The following is a 22,088-nucleotide window of genomic DNA, read 5'->3' as shown; positions in this document are numbered from 1 at the left end:
TGTGTGTCCCCATCCCTCTAGACCACATAGACCGCTGTGCGTTCTATTCAGGTTCACACCCCACCTTCCCTTTGGACCTCTGGGCATGAGCAGTCCTCAGCCTCCTAAGAGGTCATGGGATACAGGTCTACAAGTGACCCTCTGGCATCTCAAAGGAGCTGGTGCTCCCGCATGGACACCTAATTACAGGGTAGGAGCCAGGGGGGCAGGACCCCTCTGTTCACTACCTGTATCCCCGGCTGCCTTTACCCTCCCTCCCCACAGACAATGCAGGCAACAGCATTCAGACAAACCAAGACTGATAGCCCGTTTATTGGGGAACGACTAAGGTCTGTCAGGTGGGCTTAGTGAAATAAATAAAGGAGGAGGCGCTCTTATTATACACTATTTACAACCTGCAGGATGACCTCGTGACCAGCTGGGAGCCATGAAGTCCTCTAGGGACCAAGACTGCTCTCCTTCACAGCAATGGGAGAGGTCCAGCAGTCGGGCCAGGGTAGACAGACAAATGTGTATTTCATTTCAATTTCGGAGACAGGCTGCACTTCTCTAGAATCTGGAAAGGCAGCATATGAGTCAAGGAGGTCTCATTTATGGCCACTAGTAGCTGCAGCTTGCCCAGGCAGTCCTGCACTGCGGCCTCGGCGTGCCCACCTAGGCCCAAGTCCACGGGGCGCGGGAGCTGTAGCATACGGTCAGCCAGCGCCAGGCAACAGATGGCCAGCAGGGAGGGAGTATAGCTGGTGAAGGCATAGTCGGCCAGGCTCAGCTCTGCCACACCACGCGCCAGGGCTTGTGCCTCCAGGGCTTCTGATACCTCAGCCTGCCCGGCCTCCACACGAGCGTGCGTGAAATGCTCCAGGAAGAAGCTGATGGTTGGCGCGCCCAGGCTGAAGTGGAGTTTGTGCAGCACGATGCACTCGAGGTTGCAGAGTTGTTGCCGAGAGAAGGCGCCGCAGCACAGGGCCAGGAGCTGCTTCACGCGCGGTGGGTGTACCTCCACCTGCAACACAGGAACGCCCAGGCCCACCCCAGTCTCAAACTTGGGAGGAAACCAGGACTCCCCCCATCCCTTCCAGCCAGATAGCTGGGCCTTCGCCTCTCCCTTTCTTCCACTTTAATCGCCTGGAGTGTACTTTCAGCGCAGTTTCTCTAACTGTCCAGCTAAAAAACGTTTGAGAATTTTAAACGTCCCCCCCCCCCAGAAGTCTAGAATAGCAGGGCTACAAAGTGCTGTTGGGATTTACTTTTGAGACTGACTCCAGCCTATTTTAGGGGTCCATGAGGGGGCTGTTAGTTGGGGGTGGGGGCCATTACTGAAAAGTTAAAGCTGTGGGATGTATAGATTTGCAAATGTAGGACAGAATAAATTCAGAGCGCCCAGCACTTAATCTTGTGCGCTGGAAAGCCGGGTGGTGGCCAGAGAGTCTCCGTGAGTTTGGCTGTCCCCCAGACCCCACGTGGAGGTACCTGTTTGCAAGCGATGAGCAGGGACGTGACCCCAAGCAGCTGGAAGCAGTCTGCAGCCACAGGCGTGGTGGTAAGAAAGCGGTCCAGAGTGTTCACCGTCAGGCAGAGAGATTCGAAAGAGAGGTGGAACTGGCGGTGCACTGGGATCAGCCAGCTAAGCAGCTTACAGCGGGATTCCGCCGTTACCTGCGGGGAGGGACGTGGGAGGAGGACCCGTTGAGCCTAGGGCAAGGAGGGTCTGCAGAAGGAACCTGCCAAGAAAACTCAGGGAGATTCCCTGGAGGAAGGCACAAAAAGGGAAGATCTAAATGCGGTGGAAACTGGGAGACACTGGACGGTGCTGCTGCGCGAAGAGTAATGGTCGGGCCAGGACCAGGAAGCCTTGGATTCGTACCTAGCCCTGTGCCAAATGTGTATACATATTACCCTGTGTAATCCTCTCAGCAATTCAGTGAGGGGAGAGGGCCACCACTTTGCAGATGAGGAAATAAGCTCAGAATTGTTAAATGGCTTGCCCGGGGTCCGGAGGAGTCTAGAACCTAGAAACTTGTCTTCGCTCCTCTGCATTCTACCGCGTTTCCACTAACCAGTATGGAAACTTGGGGCAGGTCACTTAAGCCGTCCAGGCCCCAGTTTTCTCCATTTGTAAAATGAGGCTGGAGGCCCGGCCCTGTAAAGCCCCTTCCCGCTAGGGTCGCGAAGCTCCGTGCCCCGGGGCGCGTCGGAGGTTAGACGGAGCAGAAGAGGAAGGAGCCCGAGAGGGGAAGAGGAGCGGGGGTGGGGACCTCGCTCTCCCAACGCCTCACTTGTGGCTGCAGCGCCAGCGACTCCCGCGGGTGGAAGTGGCTCTCCCGCGCCTTGCGGAAGACGTAGCAGCTCTGACCGTAGTCACGGAAGGTCTGTAGATCTAGCTGCGCAAACTGCGGGGCAGGAGCGGGTAGGGGGCTGCAGCCTAGCGCCGCGGATGCTGCGGGACTGTCTGCACCATCAGACCCGGAGCTGGGGGACTCGAACAGGTCGCAAACACCGGAGTCTCCGGGGAGCGAGCACGGGTTCAGCGGCTGCAGCGGCTGTTTTCTCCGGAGACGTGGGCGCCTGCTCTTCTTCACCGGGGCGCGGAGGTTCTGGTCGTGGTCCCGCTTCCCAGCCCGGGCGGCGGGACTCACGAGACTGGTGGGGCAGGGGGTCACCATGGTGCAGCCCGGTGGCCGCTCTACGACTCCTCGCGACAAACCGAAGGCGCGCTCCAGAGTCCGCAGTAGGCTGGCCAGAGCCGCGGCGAGTCCCTAAGTACTCGGCGGGCTCCTTACCCCCACCACACCCCCGGCTTCTCACTGGATGACTACTGAGAGGCACGAGGCCGCGCTTTCCCGGCTAAAGAACCGCTTTAGAGCAAGCTGCTGGCAGGGTGTAGCGTGCGCAGCCTGCGGCGGAGAGGAGGAGCTACGCCCGACGGAGCGTACCCGCCCTGTCCAGCCTTTCCGCGCGCGTCCCGCGTTACCCAGGTAACGGAGCCCGGGGTACGCCGAGAGCTGCGCGCGCCGCCCGGGGTGGGGGTGGGGAGGCGGCGGCTAGGTGGAGTGTGCGCAGAAGCCGGCTGTGGGGCTGGGCTCCTCCCGGGTCAAAAAGATTTTTCTCGCCGCCGTCTCCCGGTCGAGGTCCATTTAGTCTTGCAAGTGCTATCACCCCTCAGGCCGGCTGTAATTCAGGTCGGTAATTTGGTAAAGATCAGTTAACGACCTTTCAGGGCTCCAACTAGAACTCTGTCAGGACAGGAGTTTTCCTCGCAGACCCACGCACGCAGTTAATTCTAATTCCATTGCTTTTGTAATTTTTGTTTTAGGCCAGATCCTGGGATCCAGTATCCCTACTTGCGCTGGTCTCGGGGAGCAGACCCTCCACACGTTCTCCTGCGCTGTGTATCAGGGAGCTAGTGCAGCCTCCCAGGCAGGCACTCATGCTCAAAACCAAAGACTGCCCCGCGAACATCAGACAGCAGGTCTCAACTCCTCTAACACTTGCTGCACACTTGCCACACCAAACCAAGTAAGCTGGAGCGGTTAAGGACATGACATAGTTGGAGCGTCGGATTACTAGCTTGATCGAATTGCTCACACCTGCCACGGGAGCCTCACGCTTCCTCGGTTTTTCCCTGCTCTCAGTTCTGTTCCTTCAGAAGCTCACAAAAGTAGAGCGGGAGCGGGAGACAGGGGAGCGCCCAGGTAGGAGGGACTGAGGGCACTGCTGGGTTAGAACCTGGCCTCCAGTCTTGGTAGAAGCTGGAGGCCTAAGCCTGAGTGAAAAGGGGCACAAGTACTATGGAGTCAGATTTACAGGGACGTCACGGTGGCAGGAAACCCACTAGACCTTCAGCCTGATGAACTTTCCAGAGGCACTCCCAGAAGTGAGGTTGTTAGGTATCCCAAGAGCAGGTTCAGCCATTCCCACCTCATTTCAAAAGAGAGCTGAGGAATGTATGTCATCAGATTGAAATCCCAGTCCCCAGAACTTGGGGAGTGGGATTTTGTCTCTTAGAGATGCAGGAAAGAGAAAAGAGAAGGATTTGGGGTTGTGGTCAGTTTTACTCCTATTTCCCTGTAACTCTGAGAAAGGTCTTTAGTCTCTCCACCTAAATAGTTTCATTTATCACTTGAGAGATTAGCTAAGAACCACCTTTCTTTCAAAATAGAGGTGCCAGGACTTGCTGTCTCCTCTCAAACTGTTGTTGGGGAACCATTATGGGTTGAGCAGGGAAATCTGTGGAGAGGGGTCAGCTGTCAGACTTTTTCCTTGAGAAGCTTTCTGGATGAGAAGGAAAGACCTAGAAATTCTGATTCTTCTCATCAGCCCAGATGAGCATGTGGTACAGAGCACAAAGTCAGTTCCCAGGGTCAGAATTGTCACTCCCATTTATTGGTCATCATGGTCTAGCTATTTATCTTCTCAGAATCTCTGTTCTTCATTTGTTAAAACTGGTTATTAATACTTGTCTTGAGGACCAAGTGAAATACGTTGAAAGCTCAAAGTCCCTTTAAAATATAAAACAGGGGGTTACATTAAAGCCTCCATTGGGAAGTCAATATTATCATCCTGGAGATATTCTGAAAAAGCAGAAAGATCATTTTATCCACATGGATGTGAGGGTAGTGTCTGTAGTTAGAATTAACTCCCAACAGATGGTCCCTGAGCTTTGTACTGATGGGTTTACTCCTCAGTATTTGTGGTTATGACTGCCAAGCCTGGTCCAAGACCATGATCAAGGCTGCATGGGTCCTGGGGCTCCTGGCTGGCTTTGGTAGAGCATGAGACTCTTGATCCTGGAGTTTGTAAGTTCCAGCCCCAGGTGGGTAGTATAGTTTACTTAAAAAAAAGCACACACACACAAAAACCTTTTTTATGGAGAGCCCAAATAGGCAGAGCAGCAGGTGGAGGGAGAAGCAGAAGCAGGCTCCCTGGGAACATGACCTGAGCTGAGGGCAGATCCTTAACTGACTGAGCCACACAGGTGCTGTCCTTCCCCTGCCCCACTTTGTCCCCCCTCCCCCCCACAAAAAAACCTTTAAAAAAAAAAGGCTGCATGGGTCCTTCCCTCATAGAGCTGACACTCTAGTGGGGGAAGTTTAAAAAAATTATTTGATTTAAAAAATGATTATGATAGAAGACCTTCTGAATAAAATACAGGATACCCAGTTAAACAAATGTCAGATAAATTTTAGTATGATCATGTCTTAAATAGTGCATGGGACATTGCAGTGTCTTATAGGTACATTAAATGTTTAGAATTTACCTTATGTCATTGAAGAAGCTTTACCAAGATAGAATCTGCCTTTTGGGGGCGCCTGGGTGGCTCAGTGGGTTAAAGCCTCTGCCTTCGGCTCAGGTCATGATCTCAGGATCCTGGGATCGAGTCCCACATCGGGCTCTCTGCTCAGCAGGGAGCCTGCTTCCTCCTCTCTCTCTACCTGCCTCTCTGCCTACTTCTGATCTCTCTCTGTCAAATAAATAAATAAAATCTTTAAAAAAAAAAAAAAGAATCTGCCTTTTGTTTTAAAAGATTATTCTGGCCGAGGTTTGAACAATGGATTGTAGGAGACAAGACTGGAGGCTATTTAGGTGCAGTATTTGTGGTATGAACAATCCAGTGCAATTTAAGGCCTTATTTTCCCTATGAAGGGTCTTTAAATTTCTCTTTTCTTGTCTGAGACCTAGGCACAATGCACCTTTAAGGCACTAGGTAAATCTAAAATACTTTAAAGGTGTAGAACTTAATTAAGCCCAGGCTTCTATAATGAAAGCTACTTAACCATGATTTGGCCCTGCTTATTTTCAGGTGTGGTTTTTGAAATCTGCAGGATGGATAATTGAACTGAAGTTATCTTGTTGTTTTCTTCCAGTTTGACATTCCAGCCTCAGTTGAAAGCTCCCACCATCATCCTGCCCCAACTCTTGGACTGGGATGGAGGTAGGAAGAATACATTCGCTAACAGTACCTTGTTTAGCAGAGTAAGAGGGTTGTGCTTGGTACTTAGAGGTGGACAGCTTTGTTAGTGCCTCAAATGGTCGTTAAGCTCACTTTATATTTTAAGTCACTAGAATTTATATGTCACTAAAAATTATATTTACTATATATGTTTTCTATTAATGTTCTTAAGTGCCCAGATTGAGAAGTATTTAAGGTATTAAAAGTCAGACAAGCTTTTCTGGTATTTAGTAAAGAGCAGGAATTTTTTTTCTTTTCTTTTTTTTTTTTTTTTTAAGGATCTTATTTATTTGAGAAAGACAGTGTGAGTGCAGAGAGGGAGAGGCAGACTCTGCTGAGCACGGAGCCTGATGCAGGGATCCCAAGGACCTGGGATCATGACCTGAACTGAAAGCAGACACTTAACAGACTGAGCCACCCAGGTGCCCCCAAAGCAGAAATTTTCAACACAGGTTTTTTTTTTTTTTTAGTTTTTATTTATTTATTTGACAGAGAGAGAGAGATCACAAGGAGACAGAGAGGCAGAGAGAGAAGGGAGGGAAGCAGGCTCCCTGCTGAGCAGAGAGCCTGATCCAAGACTCGATCCCAGGATCCTGAGATCATGACCTGAGCTGAAGGCAGAGGCTTTAACCCAATGAGCCACTTGGGCACCCCTCACCAGATTTTATTTTTTATTTATTTATTATTTTTTTTTAAAGATTTATTTATTTATTTGACAGACAGAGATCACAAGTAGGCAGAGAGGCAGGAGAGGGAGGAGGAAGCAGGCTCCTCACTGAGCAGAGAGCCCGATGCGAGGCTCGATCCCAGGACCCTGAGATCATAGACCTGAGCTGAAGGCAGAGGCTTTAACTCACTGAGCCACCCAGGCGCCCCCCTCACCAGGTTTTAAAGCCAGACTTTTGACTTGCACATCTAAATGTCCACTAGTAATTGGCACCACTAGAAAAGACCATCTCTTGGTTTACTGCTTTTCTGCTCTTTTGCCACTTGCCAGTTCATCAAGATTTCTGGGCGCATACTCTAGTGCATTGCTCTTCCCTCGTGCACACATGTGCTCTCTCTCCCAACTCACACCCGCCAGTGGCATTCTGCCTGGCACAGGTGATACTGTGTAGTGGTGATGAGCTCCTGCTCTGGAGTCAGCACCTGGCTTGGCATCCCAATTTTGCAACACACAAGCTCTGTATACTTGGGCAAGTCGCTCAACTTTTTTATTCCTCCATTTCCCTGGCTGTTAAAAAATAATAAGAGTCTCCTAGAAAATTGTTGTGAGGATTAAATAAGGCATATAGTGTGTGCATTGAGTGCTCAGTGTGAGTTAGAGGCTGCTCTTAGTACATTTTTCTCTAGCTAAGGCATGGCTATCCAGTGTGGCTAACATAGGACCTGCTATAATTTTGCTGATCGACATAATATATGATCAGAACTGGGCATCGGGAAGAAGTCAAAGAGGAGTCAGCACAGTAGCATTTTGCTGGAGGCCAGTCCAGTCTCCAGCTCTTCTGAAATAGGGGAGACTTAGTGACTTGTTTTAGTGGGCCTTGAAAGAATCTCTTCAAACCAGGATGATAACCTGATGCTCTCTTCACTGCTTTCCCTTTAGGTGGTAGAATTGCCATATAGATCAGAGGTGTCAGGAGGGAACGGTCCGTATGATAATTCACTCAAAACAAGAAAAACCCAAACTAAAAGCATCATGAGATATTATCTTATATGTAATCTGATAGCAGTCTATACTTTTGATAAAAGGCTGCAGGGAAATAGGGCTCATATGTTTTTGGTGAGAGTAATTTGGTACAGCTGTTTTGGAAGGTAATTTGGCAAGATCTGTAAACATCTAAAATGAATGTAATCTTCAGCTCAGCATTTCTATTCCCAGATGCTTATTCTATATCAATGCAAAATTACTTTATAAAAAGGTATTTATCACAATGTCCGTGTTAAAAGTAAAACATTGATAGTGTGTAATAAGGGACATCTAAAACACAGAATATTATGTGGCCACTAAAAAGAATGAGGTGGATGTTTACAGACTGATGTAGAAGGATTTTCAAAATAGAGTGTTAAATAAAATAAAGCAAGGTGCAAAGCACTATGTCAAATATGTTGCCACTGTGTTAAAAAAAAATATATATATATACACGTATGTCCTTATATCTGCATGGAATTTCCCTGGAAAGATACACAAGAAACTGGTAACACAGGTTGCTTTTGGGAAGAAGATGTGGGGGACAGAAATAGAGAGGGAGGGACTTTTTACTGTACTTTCATTGATCTTCTGAATTTTGAACTCTAGGTATGTGTTTCCTCTTTTTAAAGATAGCATTTTTCATATGCAGATGGCTTGAAAATTAAAAAGCAAGGAACCTAAGTGATTCCTGAAAAATGGTTTTTGCTATTACATGTGAAAATCGGAAGGGCTGGATACACTAGAACAGGGTCTGAGCACTCTGGGAGCAAAGTTACATCACTTCCTAAGTGAGACTATCGTTTTGGAAGTTGGATTACATCAGTGAACAGAACAGACAAACATCCCTGTCTTCCCGGAGCTTCTGGGGGGTGTGGCAGTGCAGGGAGAGACACGATAGAGGGACTGGGATGCTGGAAGTGCCACAGACAGGCTTCATTATTTAATATGGTGGTCAGATAAGTGCATGGGGAAGATTTGGGCAAGAACTCGAGGAGGTAGGGGAGTTGGCCACATGGGCATCTGGGGAGAAAACATCCTAGCCAGAGAAAATAACAGTGAAAAGGCCCTGAGGCATGAGCAGGTCTTCCCTGTGGAGGAAGGAGGACAGTGTGGCTGGAGTAGGAGTGACAAGGAGCAGCAGATGACATCAGAGAGGTAATGGGCCGAAGCACACAGGAACTTGTTACTGCTAGCAGTTGTTGACTCCTTATGCTTTGTCATGGTGCACAATTATTTATCATAGCATTTAACCGTCACCTCAACTGTATGGGATAGGTACAGTTACTGTCCCCAGTTAACATATGAGAGAATCTTGAGCAAGGGTAAGGAACTTGCTTGAAGATACAGAGCTAGTAAGTGGAAAATGGGACTTAAACCCAAGTCTATGATTCTAACCTGGACTTTCACACCTATGCTGTTCTCTGTTTATTAAATGTTAAGAGAGAGCCAAGAAAAGTCTTTGAGGCCCCCCTTGGGCCACTGCTTAGAAAGGAGAGTAAGCTGAGGGAACAGAGTCCTCAGAAGATGGAGGAATGCACAGAGAACTTTCTTAGATAAACCTTGGAGCCTCTGTGGTGTTGTTTAGGCAGAATTCCCTGCCCAAAGTACATGCCAGGAGGTACAAACTGAGCTAGCACTGGGAGTGGGGAGCAGAAGTAAGGCTTGGAGACTGAAAGAAGTGTGAAGCCATTGGAGTGTGAGGACCACAGACTGTGTCTAATTTCTATGAACCAGTCACCTCTTGGGAGGTGCTTACCTAAGAAAGTGATAAGAAAGTGACAGTTGGCTTCGTTTCTCACAGAGAGCACGAGTTTCAATTGTCTGGAGAGGGCAAGTTCGGTTAACTGGCAGCCTTGCTGGGAGTGCAGAGAAGGTCTCCGAAAGTAGCCTGGCTGGAAGAATGAGGGAAACTGGTGTCTTTGTCCTCAAGTAGTGACTACATAGATTGTTAAAAGTTCAGCTTTCAGGGCGCCTGGGTGGCCCAGTCGGTTAGGTGTCTGACTCTGGACTTTGGCTCAGGTCATTATCTCAGCCTTGTGAGTTGGAGCCCCGTATCATGCTCCCCACTCATCAGGGAGTCTGCTTGGGTTTCTCTCTTTCTCCCTCTGTCCGTCCCTCCCCCTGTGCTCACACATGCTCTCTCTTTCAAATAAATCTTAAAAAAAAACAGTTTAGCTTTCTTTCCAACTCCTGTTCCTGGTGTGAACATATATTTCAAAGGAGTAATAAATCTGAGACAAACCAATAATGGAAGATTTTTTTTAAAAGGCCTCCTGTTACTAGAATTTAACTGTACCCAAATACAGTAGTTATCTGTCTGTCCTCTTCCACAGTCAATATTTGACGAGTGTCCTCTAAGTGCTGGGCACAGCTCTGGGTTCGAAGCAGTGGGTAGGACATACAAGGCCCCTGCTTGCACAGAATGGGGAGGGGAGAGGCTGAACATAAAACCATAAACAAAATATAAACGTTTTCAGACCATGCATTATAAGTTCTGCACAGAGATTTGAGTGTATTTTTCTGGAGTGTGAGGGGGTGCTTTAAATTGGTTGGTCAGGGATGCCTCTTTGAAGAGCAGTTCTCCTGTGCTGCTTTTGTTCACAAGCAAAAATATATCTGTTTCTTTTACTGTTGTGCAAATCCGTTTCCTAAGCGAGATTTCTCATAATTCTGCTTATGTCGATTTATCATCATTTGGGGATCAGTATTTTCTGGTGGGGTGGGACTCCTACACATGTTTAGATTGTAGTAGTTAAATTCTCCTAAAGTAGGTCTCTTGAGGCGATTTGCAAAGAAGTCAGTGTGAGGATGGCCTCACTGTATACTGTGAATTTTTCCCAATGAAAGAGAGAGTTCATACATCTCTGTGTTTGTTCTTGTTGCTTTTATTATTTTAAATGATGAGGCTGCAGCTTGCACAAAGGTCTTTTATGCCCTGTGTTTAACAGGGGAATCCTCTGTTAAGATAACCTCAGGCTTCTCTGTTAAACTGGGAAGATCTATCGGGTCTTTTTTTTCCTCTATGACACAGAAAACAAAAAGAGCAGCCATTAGTATCTTCAGACTATGGTAAAGTAACCTCCTGTCCCAAATGTAAAACGAAGCTGGTCCTATTGAAAAATAACAAAGGGAAAGGCTGAAGGGCAGTGTGTAATGCACCTGCTCGAATGTCCGATCACAGGGTGCGGATGAAAACAGAGCAGCTGTTGAGGGCAGCCTAGTCAGTCATAGGTTTCTTAGAATTTATAAGAAGAGGCACCAAGGGCCTGCAGTTAACAAAAGCTCTTAGCAAGTAGCAGGCTGCCCTGTTGAGAGGCAGGATCCTCTCTCTCAGAGTGTTCAGCTCTGTGGATTTGGAATGAATGGATGCAGGGGTTGGATTTTTTTTTCTTCCCATATGGCAAATCTGGATGCTAAAGTTGTATCCATCAAGAACCATGTTTTGGGGCTCCTGGGTGGCTCAGTGGGTTAAAGCCTCTGCCTTCAGCTCAGGTCATGATCCCAGGGTCCTGGGATCGAGTCCCGCATGGGGAGGGGGGTCTCTGCTCAGCGGAGAGTCTACTTCCCTTCCCCTCTCTTTGCCTGCCTCTGCCTACTTGTGATCTCTGTCAAATAAATAAATAAAATCTTTTAAAAAACAAACAAACCACATTTCCTAGTACTTGGAAGAGACCAATAAATGCTCCGTTTTCTCCAACATTATAACCCATATTTCTGTATTATTATTTTATCTGTGGTTTCTATTTCATCTTGGAGGAATATATATGTGAACCATTTAGGAAGCATCTGTATTGTTCTAGCTCTCCTGTATTCTAGATTGTAACATTAGCATTGAACTCAAAGACCAATTGGAGGTTGTATTTCTGGTGGAACGCACAAAACAATTCTAACAGGGAACTGCGAAAATCATTTTCACCAAAGTTAAGCATTTAGACAATGTTCCCGACTGACTTTGGTGAGGTACAATCACTGTAAAATATGTAGGCCTTCTGGGAAGAGCAGTGACAGTCACATGCCCCCTTTGCTCCAATATGGCAATCACAGTACTCATGGTGAGAGTACATTTCATCAACCAGTGTTCATTCAGGGTCTGCCCGAGCCTCGCCTGTTGACTTTTTCATCAGTGACATTTATTGTATAGTCCTAATTAGAAAATTAATCCCTGTTTGTTACAATAAAATTAGAAAATTTTTAAAAAGATTTATTTATTTATTTTTTAAGAGGGTGGTGAGGGGAGGGCAGAGGAAGAGGGAGAGATGTAGACTTCCTGCTGAGCATAGAGCCTGAGACACCGGGTTCTGTCCTGGGATCCTGAGATCATGACCTGGGCAGATATTAAGAGTCAGCCACTTAACCAACTGAGTCACCCAGGAACCCCCAAATTAGAAATTTTTTATATTGAATAGAGAATTTTAATATTTTTGTAATAGAAAACACTAACATTGTGGTATGTGCTCTTACAGTAGCTGTGTATATATATTTAAACACACACTATATATATAGATATGTATATATATATGTTTTTATGTATACTTTTTAAAAAATTTTATTTTTAGTGATCTCTACACCCAATGTGGGTCTTGAACTCATAACCCTGAGACAAAATTAGTTCTCATATATTCATCGCCCTAACAACTAAACCTATATTTAATGGCTGAATGCAACAAAGTTGAGTTTCTTGCTCTCAGCCCATTCCTTGCTGGTCAAGCTGTTGTGATCAGCTTTCTTTCAGCAAGAGTTAAAGTTCAGAGCTGCTTCTTTAAGTTTGAAAATCACAATCTTTGGAGTTGTATGCTATCAACCATGTATACAGGAGTGGTAACTTGGTAAATTTGCAGTGGTTCACTAGAATGTGATACATTTTTACTCACATTCCCATTGATGAAAAATACAATCACATGATCCCAATAATCCTATGGTGACTGGGAATACGGTCTCCTTGTAGGTCCAGAAGGAGGAAACAGTGTAGCCTATGTATTGCATTGTCTCTGTCCCATCACCTTTATCTCATTTAACATCGTATCCTAACATTTGCCCCAAATCACTAATTATCTTATGAAATCATGATCTTTCAGTAGCTACAGTTTTACCTCACATGGACATACCATTCTTTACTTAGTTAGTCATTCCAAGAAGTTTTATATACAGTGACCTACATCCCTTGCTCCACAGTGGTTTTCTAAAGTTGGGCAGTCAGTCTGCCAATTCCCTTTGGGATGTCCAGTATGTTGGCATTTATTTAGACATGTTAGGATGCTAATGTTAAAAGTGCAAAGGAAATATTTCTCTCTGCCTTAGCACAGACTTTTATAGTTGGCAACCACAAGCAGAAGGGCAAAGCTACTTAGGTCCCCAGAAACCCCATCTTTTCTTTAATAAATGGAGTATTTTCTTCCCCTATTACCATAGTATTATTTCTCTTTATTCATACCCAGTGTATTTCCCTCTTTCCTAGGCAGTTTTTTTTTTTTGTTGTTTGTGTATTTCTTGAAACCGACTAATCTTAGATTTTTACCATTTAGTTTCTAGCATTTTGCTCTATATTTTAGCTCCTTCCCCAATCCTTCCCCACCCCGCCCTCTCCAAGGTGCTGGTCTTGCCTGCCAGTGTTACCAGTCCCCTTTGCCCACAGGGACTCTGAATGAACAGAGATATCAGCCAGGTGGGGAGGAGAGGGCACTCACAACCAAGCTGAATAAGACTTGCTGATAGTAATTTTAAGCAGAGGGTGGTTTGAAGCAAAGTCCTAATTCCATTGTACAGTTAAATAAAAATCGTATGTGTATATCCCCACTAGTCTCCAAATTCTGTCTTCCACATAGAGATTAAGTAAGTGATTTAAAAAAAAGTATCCCCTCTCTGGCATTTTGGAAGAGTGCAGGTGACTTGTCTTTGAAATCCTTATCCTAAAATGACTGGTTCTAAGTCAAAATCTGTGCAACTTTTGGGTTTACTAGTGTGAGTTAGGAGAGAAAAAACATAATAAATCCACGTGCACTACAATTTGGGCCATGGCTGCCTCACTCACCTTTTCTCATTTGTTTTCTGGAGGCTACGCTAAGATCTTTTACAAGCAGCCTTTCTTAGTAACAGTGAAAAAGAATATTCAAAGAACTGGTATTTGAAAACTGGAAACAGATGCTTTTAGTGGCACTGATGCTTTATTTTATAAATTCTAAGCTAGAGTTCTACTAATAACTAGTTTGACTTTGTCCTGGCTTCGTTGTCCCCAGATCAAGTATCCTAGTCATGTGAGGTCTCTGTGTTAGAATGAATTTCACTGGTTAGACAGCTACTCTACTCCTTACCACAGTTATATAGCAATTCCTTTTCTGTATGTTCTCAGAGATTCTTAACCTGAGCTTCAGGCTGCCCAAACCTAATTTTAAAATCTCTTTCTTCAGCCCTTCTAGAAGTTTTTTTTTTTTTTTTAAGATTTTATTTCTTTATTTGATTGACAGAAATCACAAGTAGGCAGAGCGGCAGGCAGAGAGAGAGGAGGAAGCAGGCTCCCTGCTGAGCAGAGAGCCCAACTTGGGGCTCGATCCCAGGACCCTGGGATCATGACCTGAGCCAAAGGCAGAGGCTTTAACCCACTGAGCCACCCAGGCGCCCCCCTTCTAGAAGTTCTTAAGGCTGTCATCCCATAAGCCCTGCCCCTCTCCTGGCCCTATTTTTCTTAGTGCCAGTTAGTTTGTCCAAACTAAAGCATACTGCCTAGTTAGTTCTGAAGTCTGGCACTTGGGTGAAATTGTCTTCTGCACCTCTGAGTCTGGCTTTACATGTAGATTGGTCTCCCTACTGTCCAAGTGGCATATTTGGCAGTGCTGTCTTCACTGGAATGTGACTCTTATGTGAGTCAGCAGAAAATACTTTATGTGTTTTTTTAAAAAATTTATTTATTTTAAGTAATCTCTATACCCAATGTGGGGCTTAAACTCATGACCCCAATATCAACACTCCTGTGCTCTGCTGACTGTGCCAGCCAGGCACCCTACTTTATCTGTTTTTGTTTCAAATTCTTGCCTCCCTGGTGGATTTCTTTTTACCAGGTTCTGGTTTCTTGGACAAAAAATACAATTTTCTCACCTGAGGTCCCAGTGAAAGGTCACATCTTTCTTAGTGTATTCATCTTCTTTTTCATTTGTATAATTCATTATGATTTTCCCAGAGGAGTCACCTCTTTTCAGCACCTCATCATAGTTTTGCTTTGGTCAAATACTTCCAGGAGATAGTATAGATAGTTTCATCTATAGGTGAACTAGATTCATCTATAGGTGAACTATTAGTAAATAAGGACTTTAATTATTTAGGGGTGCTGGGGTGTTTCAGTCATTTAAGCACCTGAGTCTTCATTTTGGCTCAGGTTGTGGTCTCAGAGTCATGAGATCAAGCCTTATGTCAAGCTCTGCACTCAGCACAGAATCTGCTTGAGATTCTCTTTCTTCTTCCTCTGCCCCTTCCCCCACTCATGTTCTCTCTAAAATAAATAAATAAAAGATTTTTTAGAAAGAGAATTATCTTAAGTATGCTCAGGAAAACAGAGGGCAAGATGAATAAAATGGGCAAAGAATTTTATTGGGGCACCTGAGTGGCTTAGTTGGTTAGGCATCCAACTCTTGGTTTTGGCTCAGGTCATGATCTCCAGATCATGAGATCGCATGCTGGATCAGGCTTCCTGATCAGCCTGGAGTGTGCTTGAGATTCTCTTCCTCTCCCTCTGTCCATCCCTGCCCGCTTGTGTGCTCTCTCTTAAAAAAATTTTTGGGGGGTTCCTGGGTGGCTGAGTTGGTTAAGCATCTGCCTTTGGCTTGGGTCATGATCCCAGGGTTCCAGGGTCAAGCCCTGTGTGGGAGCCTGCTCTCCCTCTCCCTCTGTCTGCTGTTCCCCCTCCTTGTGCTTTCTCTCTCTCTCTCTCTCTCTCTGGCAAATAAATAAGTTTTTAAAAATTTTTTTACCTGACAGTTGGAATCTATAAAAATAATGAAATGAGTATATTATAATTGAAAAATGTCTGAAACTACAATCATTGAATGACTTTAATAGCAGTTGGAATATAAGAGAAGATGAGATTAGTGAACTTAAAGCCAGTTCATTAAAAACTATTCTAACTGAATCACAGATAAAAAAAATATTGGCAGGCAGAAGCACAGCACATAAAATAACATGTAGGGTACAGAGAGTCTAACATGATGTGGAAAACAAAGGCAGAAGAAAAAATATTAAATTCCCTTACTATCTAGAGACCACTGACAAGTCATTGAAAGAGGCAGAATGACATTCTTCTAGGGACTCAACTGCCTCAATGTTAATACTTTGCTAAGGGCAAAAGGCAATCCTAGCCTTACCTTCCCCCTATCCCACCAGTGTCCTGTAAGTCCACTTTAATGTATAAAAATTTCTTTAGAAACTTCCTTTAATTGTAAACCCCAAGTTACATGTTGACAGTCATCCCCCAAGAATATGGCCCACCAATATACGTATGAAGAGTCTCATGGCTAAGGTTTTATTAGACAGTAATAAATGACCTTTTCCCAACAATAGTTAGCTCCCTCAAGGTTCTGGAAACCTTGCTTCCAAAATCCCTTAGAGACTCACACTATTCCTAACCTCTTCCCAACTTGAGGATATATAATGGACCACTCCTCATGATCCTTCTGCAGCTCTTTCTGCCCAGCTCTTTCAAGCCCTGTCCCTGTGCTTTAATAAAATCAACTTTTTGCACCAAAAACATCTCAAGAATTCTTTCTTGGCCATTGGCTTTGAACCCTCATGTCTTTCCTACATCATAACATATGTGAAATTAGGGTTCTAGGAGGAGAGGAAAGAGAAAATAGTTATGAGGCATTCCTTATAAAGGTGATGCTTGAGAAATAACCAAAAGTGGTAGAAAAAGTTAACAGATTTCAGAAGCTCAGTGAACCTCAAAGAGGATGCATATGTGTTCAAAAATAACAACAAACAACTCTAAATATATCATAGTCACACTGCTTATGTCCAATAATCAAGAGAAAAATCATAAAAGTAGGAATCTGTATGGTGGGGGATAGAAGAGCATTAATAAGATTTATGGCTGACTTTTTAGTAGAACTCATGAAAGCCAAAGTACAATGGAATGGCATCTTTTTTTTTTTAAACAATTTTTTTTTAATTTTTAATTTTTTATAAACATATATTCTTATCCCCAGGGGTACAGGTCTGTGAATCGCCAGGTTTACACACTTCACAGCATTCCCCATAGCACATACCCTCCCCAGTGTGGAATGGCATCTTTAAAGTGCTGAAAGAAAAAACAAAAATTGCAAACCTAGAATTCTATATCCTGCAAAGATACCACTGGAAAAAAGCAAAGGTGAAATAAAGATGTTTTCAGCCAAAAGCAGAGGGAATTCATCACTAGCACTGTACTATAAAAAATATTAGCAATTGTAAAAATAATGTTTTGGTGTTTATAATGGATGCAGAAGTGAAATACATGAGAACATATTTAACACAAAGGGTGGGAGACAGTAGAATGAAGTTAAATGTTGTAATGGTTATTGTCTTATTTGCAACCATGGGATTTTAATTTATGGAGGTAACTGAGTGACCACACACAGAGTTCAGTGTTGTTGGAAGACGATTTATTACATCTCCTGAGAGAAAGGGACACATCATGCCGTGCAAGGCCACATGAGGAGCACCAAGTTTCTGTCAGGAGCCAGAAGCAGGAATGAGGGGAAAGCCTAGGTCAGAGACTTTATTGGAGTTTCCATGGGAAAGGCAAGGCAGGGCCAAGTACACAGCCTAGAGTTGGCTCCTTTGAATAATTCTAGGGGGCTTTGGGCTATAGGGGTGGTCTCCAGTTGCCTGGTACCTGGCTCCTGGGATGATTTAGGACACAAGACATTTAGCTTGATGTCTGAGAGTTAGATAAAAAGGGGTCTTTGCTATAAACTCAGGATTGGTTTATTTGCATATGAAAGGGGTGATCCTGGCTAAGACCCTTTCTAGCTCCAAGAATTGGCTAGCCTTGGGAGGTGCACTCTCTCCTTGGTCAACAAGGTTTTTAGGTTGTCAGAACATCACAAGATTCAGAAAATAGAAAACATGATTGATAATATTAATAAATAATCATGCATTGCTCAGGAAGTGGTAAATGTTATAGTTTAAAATAGAATGTAGGAAGGCAAAGATGCATACTTAATATCTGAGATGTCTTGTCTAGTATATTAGCTACTGGTCATGGATAGCTATTTATATTTAAATTAATTAAAATTACATAAAAATAAAAATTGATTTCGTTAGTCACATTAGCCATACTCAAGTGCTCAGTAACCACATGTGACTAGTGGCTACCACACAGGAGACAGGAGATACAGAACATTTTCATCAGTGTAGAATTTTCAGGCACTATGCTGCTTTATGGTAATCACTAGAAGAATAATACAAAACAGGTTAATAGAGTAGATAAATGGAATAAGAACAATACTTGATTAATGCAGTCGAAATCAGAATAGAATGGAAAAAGGAACTAAGAACTTAAAGGACAACTAGAAAACAAATAGCAAGATGGTAGACTTAACTCCATGTGTAAAAAGACTTAACCACTTGAGCTCAAAGGCAAAACTGATAGCGGTAGAAGTCAGAATAGTGGGACCCTCTGGAGCTGGGTGGGAGGCATTGACTTGGAAGGAACAGGATGGTTACAGTGGGTTCTAACATTGGTGAGCTGGGTGGGAGGTTTACCTTCTTCACTTTTCATGCTCTCCTGTTTAATAGACCTTCAGTACTATTCTTTTCATTAAATGTTTTACAAGGAGTATCACTTCACCTTTTCCTTTTGGGAATGTTAACAAAAGATTGAAGTTGTGGAAGAAGAAGTTTCTGTGGCTTTTCTTTCTTTCTTTTTTTAAATACATGCTGTTGGCTGTGTAGGGAACTTAAGGTGGAGGACTCTGGGTTTGTACCATCCATCAGTTAACAGCCCCAGCATCATCAGATTAGGATTACATGGATTCATTCTTGGTCATGGGATAATATTCTACTGGTGGGTGAAGACCAAAGGTACCTTGTGATCACTCAGAGCTAGATGCTTGTCTGACAATATTTTAAAAATTCATACCAACCTTTCCTTGTTCTAAGTGTGTTTCTAGCCTTCTCGGTGTCCTGGCTCTTGTTCAACTTTTACCTCTCCCTTTTCAGACCCCATTCATTCTGTTAGCTGTTTGCTGTGCACTTTTGGGGCTTGGATTCTGTTGAGAATAATAGGGTAGTGCCAGGACTCCAGGTTTTTCACTCCCAAACCTGCTCTTTTGACAGCCATCCTTGAAATTTCTCTGTGTTTCATACCTCACACCCATGCCATGAGCAAATTCTATCACTTGTATCTTCTAGAATCAATGTTACTCCCCATATTCAGGGCTACAATCCTGGTCCCAGCTGCCACCATCTCTGATTTCAGGAGTCCCCTGAAGAATCTTCCAATTTCTCCCTTGTCCTCTGCCATTTATTCTACACAGTGGACTGTGTGGTTCTTCTAATTTCCAAGTCTTATCTTACTCTTTTGCTCAGAACCGACCAGTGGCTTCTCACTTCACCTAAAATAAAAGCCAAAGTCCTTATGGTGGCATGCAAGGCCCCATATGATCTGGCCAGTCTTACCCCTGACATTTCCCAAAGCCCTCTCCCTTGATCTCTTAATTCCAGCCCCACTGGCTGACTTACAGACCCTTGACTCTACCAACCCATTTTCTTGCACTGGAAGTTTCCTCTACTAGGAATTCTCATCAACCATGTCTTTTCCAAGGCTCTGTTCTGTCGCCCCATCTCGGCAAGTCTTCCCTGGTAATGCTATTTAAAACTGAAATCCTTCATTTCTACACCCCACCACTGTACTCCTGTCTCTTCTCTCCCATATTTACTGACATGCTGTTGATTTGACTGGTTTATCATCCATCTCCCTCTACCAGAATCCATGAAAGAAGAGTTTATGTCCTTTTTTTCACTGCTCTATGGCCAAGACCTACCACAATCTATGAAACTCTCAGTAAATATGCTGAACACTTTGATGGCTCCATGCCTGGCACTGAGTGCTTAGGAAGTGCTTATTGAAAGAACAGCAGTGTAGCTTCTTTCCGACCTGTCTTTTTGCCTTTTTTCTATCTTTAATTCATCCTTTACCACTGTTACTTATTCTTCCTTAAAATGAAACAAATTATACATAAATGCAAACCCCATGTTGAATAAAACATACAAATTTACCCTGTTGAAGTGTATGATTCAGTGGTTTTCAGGGTTGTGTAACAACCATCACAGTCTAATTGTGGAACATTTGCATCTCCCCAGAAAGAAACACCATTCCCCTTTATACCCAGCATATGGAACCCACTAGTGTACTCTCTGTTTTTATGAATTTGCCTATTCTGGTTATTTTATACAAACAGAATTATGTTTGTAATGTGATTACAAACACGTGATATGTGGTCTTTTGTGACTGGCTTCTTTCATTTGACTTGTTTCTATGGTTCATCCAGGTTTTAGCATGCATTTAGTACCTCATTCCTTTTTATGGACAAATTATATTCCTTTGTATTGATACAGCATATCGACAAATTTTTAAAATTCATTTATCAGCTGATAGAAGTGAATTGTTTCCACTTTTTGGCTTTTGTGAATAATACTGTTGTATACGCATGCACAGGTTTTTTTTAAAAAGTTGAAGTATAGTTGATACATAAGATGCTACTATTTTCAGGTATTTATCATAGTGACTTGATATGTTTATACATTATGAAATGACCCCGTGAATAAGTATGGTTAACATGTGTCACTGTACAAACTTGTTACAATATTATTGACTATATTCCCTATGTCGTACATTGCATTTCCCTGACATTTATAACCATAAATTTTTACCTCTTAATCACCCTCCTGTATTTCCCCATAGCCCTCCCAACTCCTTCCCCTTGTGGTAACCAATGGTTTGTTTCCTGTTTCTTTGAGTTTCTTTCTGTTTTGTTTTGTTTGCTTTTTAGACTTTATAGGTCATTGAAATCCTATTGTATTTGTCATCCTCTTTGGCTTATTTCACTTACGATGAAATGTAAGTGAAATGTTGTCATGAATGGCAACATCTTGTTCTTTTTTTTATGGCTTTGAGTATTCCATCGTGTGTACATGTACTCATGTTCTTTACCCACTCTCACTCATGACAGACACTTAGGTTGGTTCCATATCTTGGCTTTTGCAAATAATGCTGCTGTGAACAGAGGGATGCACATATCTCTTCAAATGGTGTTTTCGTTTTCTTCAGGTAAATACCCAGATGTGGAACTGCTGAATTATGTCATAGTGTTAATTTTTTGAGGACCCTCCATACTGTTTTACCTATTGGCTACAAGAACTGCCATTTCCACCAACAGTGTATGAGTGTTCCCTTTTCTCTATATCCTTGCCAATACTTGTTATTTTTTAAATTGTTTGATACTAGCCAATCTGATAGGTGTGAGGTGATACCTTGTTGTGGTTTTGGTTTGCACTTCTGTGGTGACTAGTGATATTGAGCATCTTTTCATGTGTCTGTTGGCCATCTGGCTGTCTTCCTTACAGAAATGTCTGTTCATGTCCTCTGACCATCTCTTGATTGGATTATTTGTTCTTTGGGTGTGGAGTTTGATAAGTTCTTTATAGATTTTGGATACTAGCCCTTTATCTGATATGTCATTTGCAAATATCTTCTCCCATTCTTTCAGTTGTCTTTTGGTTTTGTTGAGTTTCCTTTGCTGTGCAAAAGCTTTTAATCTTAATGAAGTCCCAATAGTTCATTTTTGCCCTTGCTTCCCTTGCCTTTGGCGATGTTTCTAGGAGGAAGTTGCTGCAGCTGAGATCAGAGAGGTTGCTGCCTGTGTTCTCCTCAAGGATTTTGATGGATTCCTGTCTCACATTGAGGTCTTTCATCCATCTGGAGTCTATTTTTGTGTGTGGTGTAAGGAAAGAGTCCAGTTTCATTCTTCTGTATGTGGCTGTCCAATTTTCCCAACACCATTTATTGAAAAGACTGTCTTTTTCCATTGGACATTCTTTCCTGCTTTGTTGAAGATGAGTTGGCCATAGAGTTAAGGGTCCATTTCTGGGATGTCTATTCTGTTCCATTGATCTATGTGTTTTTCTGCCAGTACCATACTGTCTTGATGATTACAGCTTTGTAACAGAGCTTAATTCTGGAATTGTGGTGCTGCCAACTTTGTTTTTCTTTTTCAACATTCCTCTGTCTATTCAGGGTTTTTTCTGGTTCAATATAAATTTTAGGATTATTTGTTCCTTTTCTTTGAAAAATGTTGGTGGTATTTTGATAGGGATTTCTTTAAATATGTAGATTGCTCTGGGTGGCATAGACATTTTCACAATATTTGTTTTTCTAATCCATGAACATAGAACGTTCTTCCATTACTTTATGTCTTCCTC

General features: G+C 43.5%; 1 protein-coding gene across 1 annotated transcript; it reads right to left on the bottom strand.

Moving 5' to 3' along the window:
* Positions 1–282: 282 nt before the first annotated feature.
* CCNO (cyclin O) lies at positions 283–2,954 on the bottom strand. The gene is made up of 3 exons (XM_004744655.3): positions 2,277–2,954; positions 1,471–1,656; positions 283–1,003 (listed from the first exon to the last, which is right to left on the bottom strand). Exons 1-3 carry the CDS (start codon positions 2,661–2,663, stop codon positions 518–520), a joined length of 1,059 nt encoding a protein of 352 aa, XP_004744712.1. The 5' UTR covers positions 2,664–2,954; the 3' UTR covers positions 283–517.
* Between the last annotated feature and the right edge of the window lie 19,134 nt (positions 2,955–22,088).

The sequence above is a fragment of the Mustela putorius genome, unplaced genomic scaffold (genome assembly GCF_011764305.1).
Source record: "Mustela putorius furo isolate JIRA1106 unplaced genomic scaffold, ASM1176430v1.1 tig00000145_pilon_pilon_pilon, whole genome shotgun sequence".
NCBI lineage: Eukaryota > Metazoa > Chordata > Mammalia > Carnivora > Mustelidae > Mustela > Mustela putorius.
The sequence above is the reverse complement of the archived record's forward strand: the minus strand, read 5'-3'. Positions and strand labels throughout refer to the sequence as shown.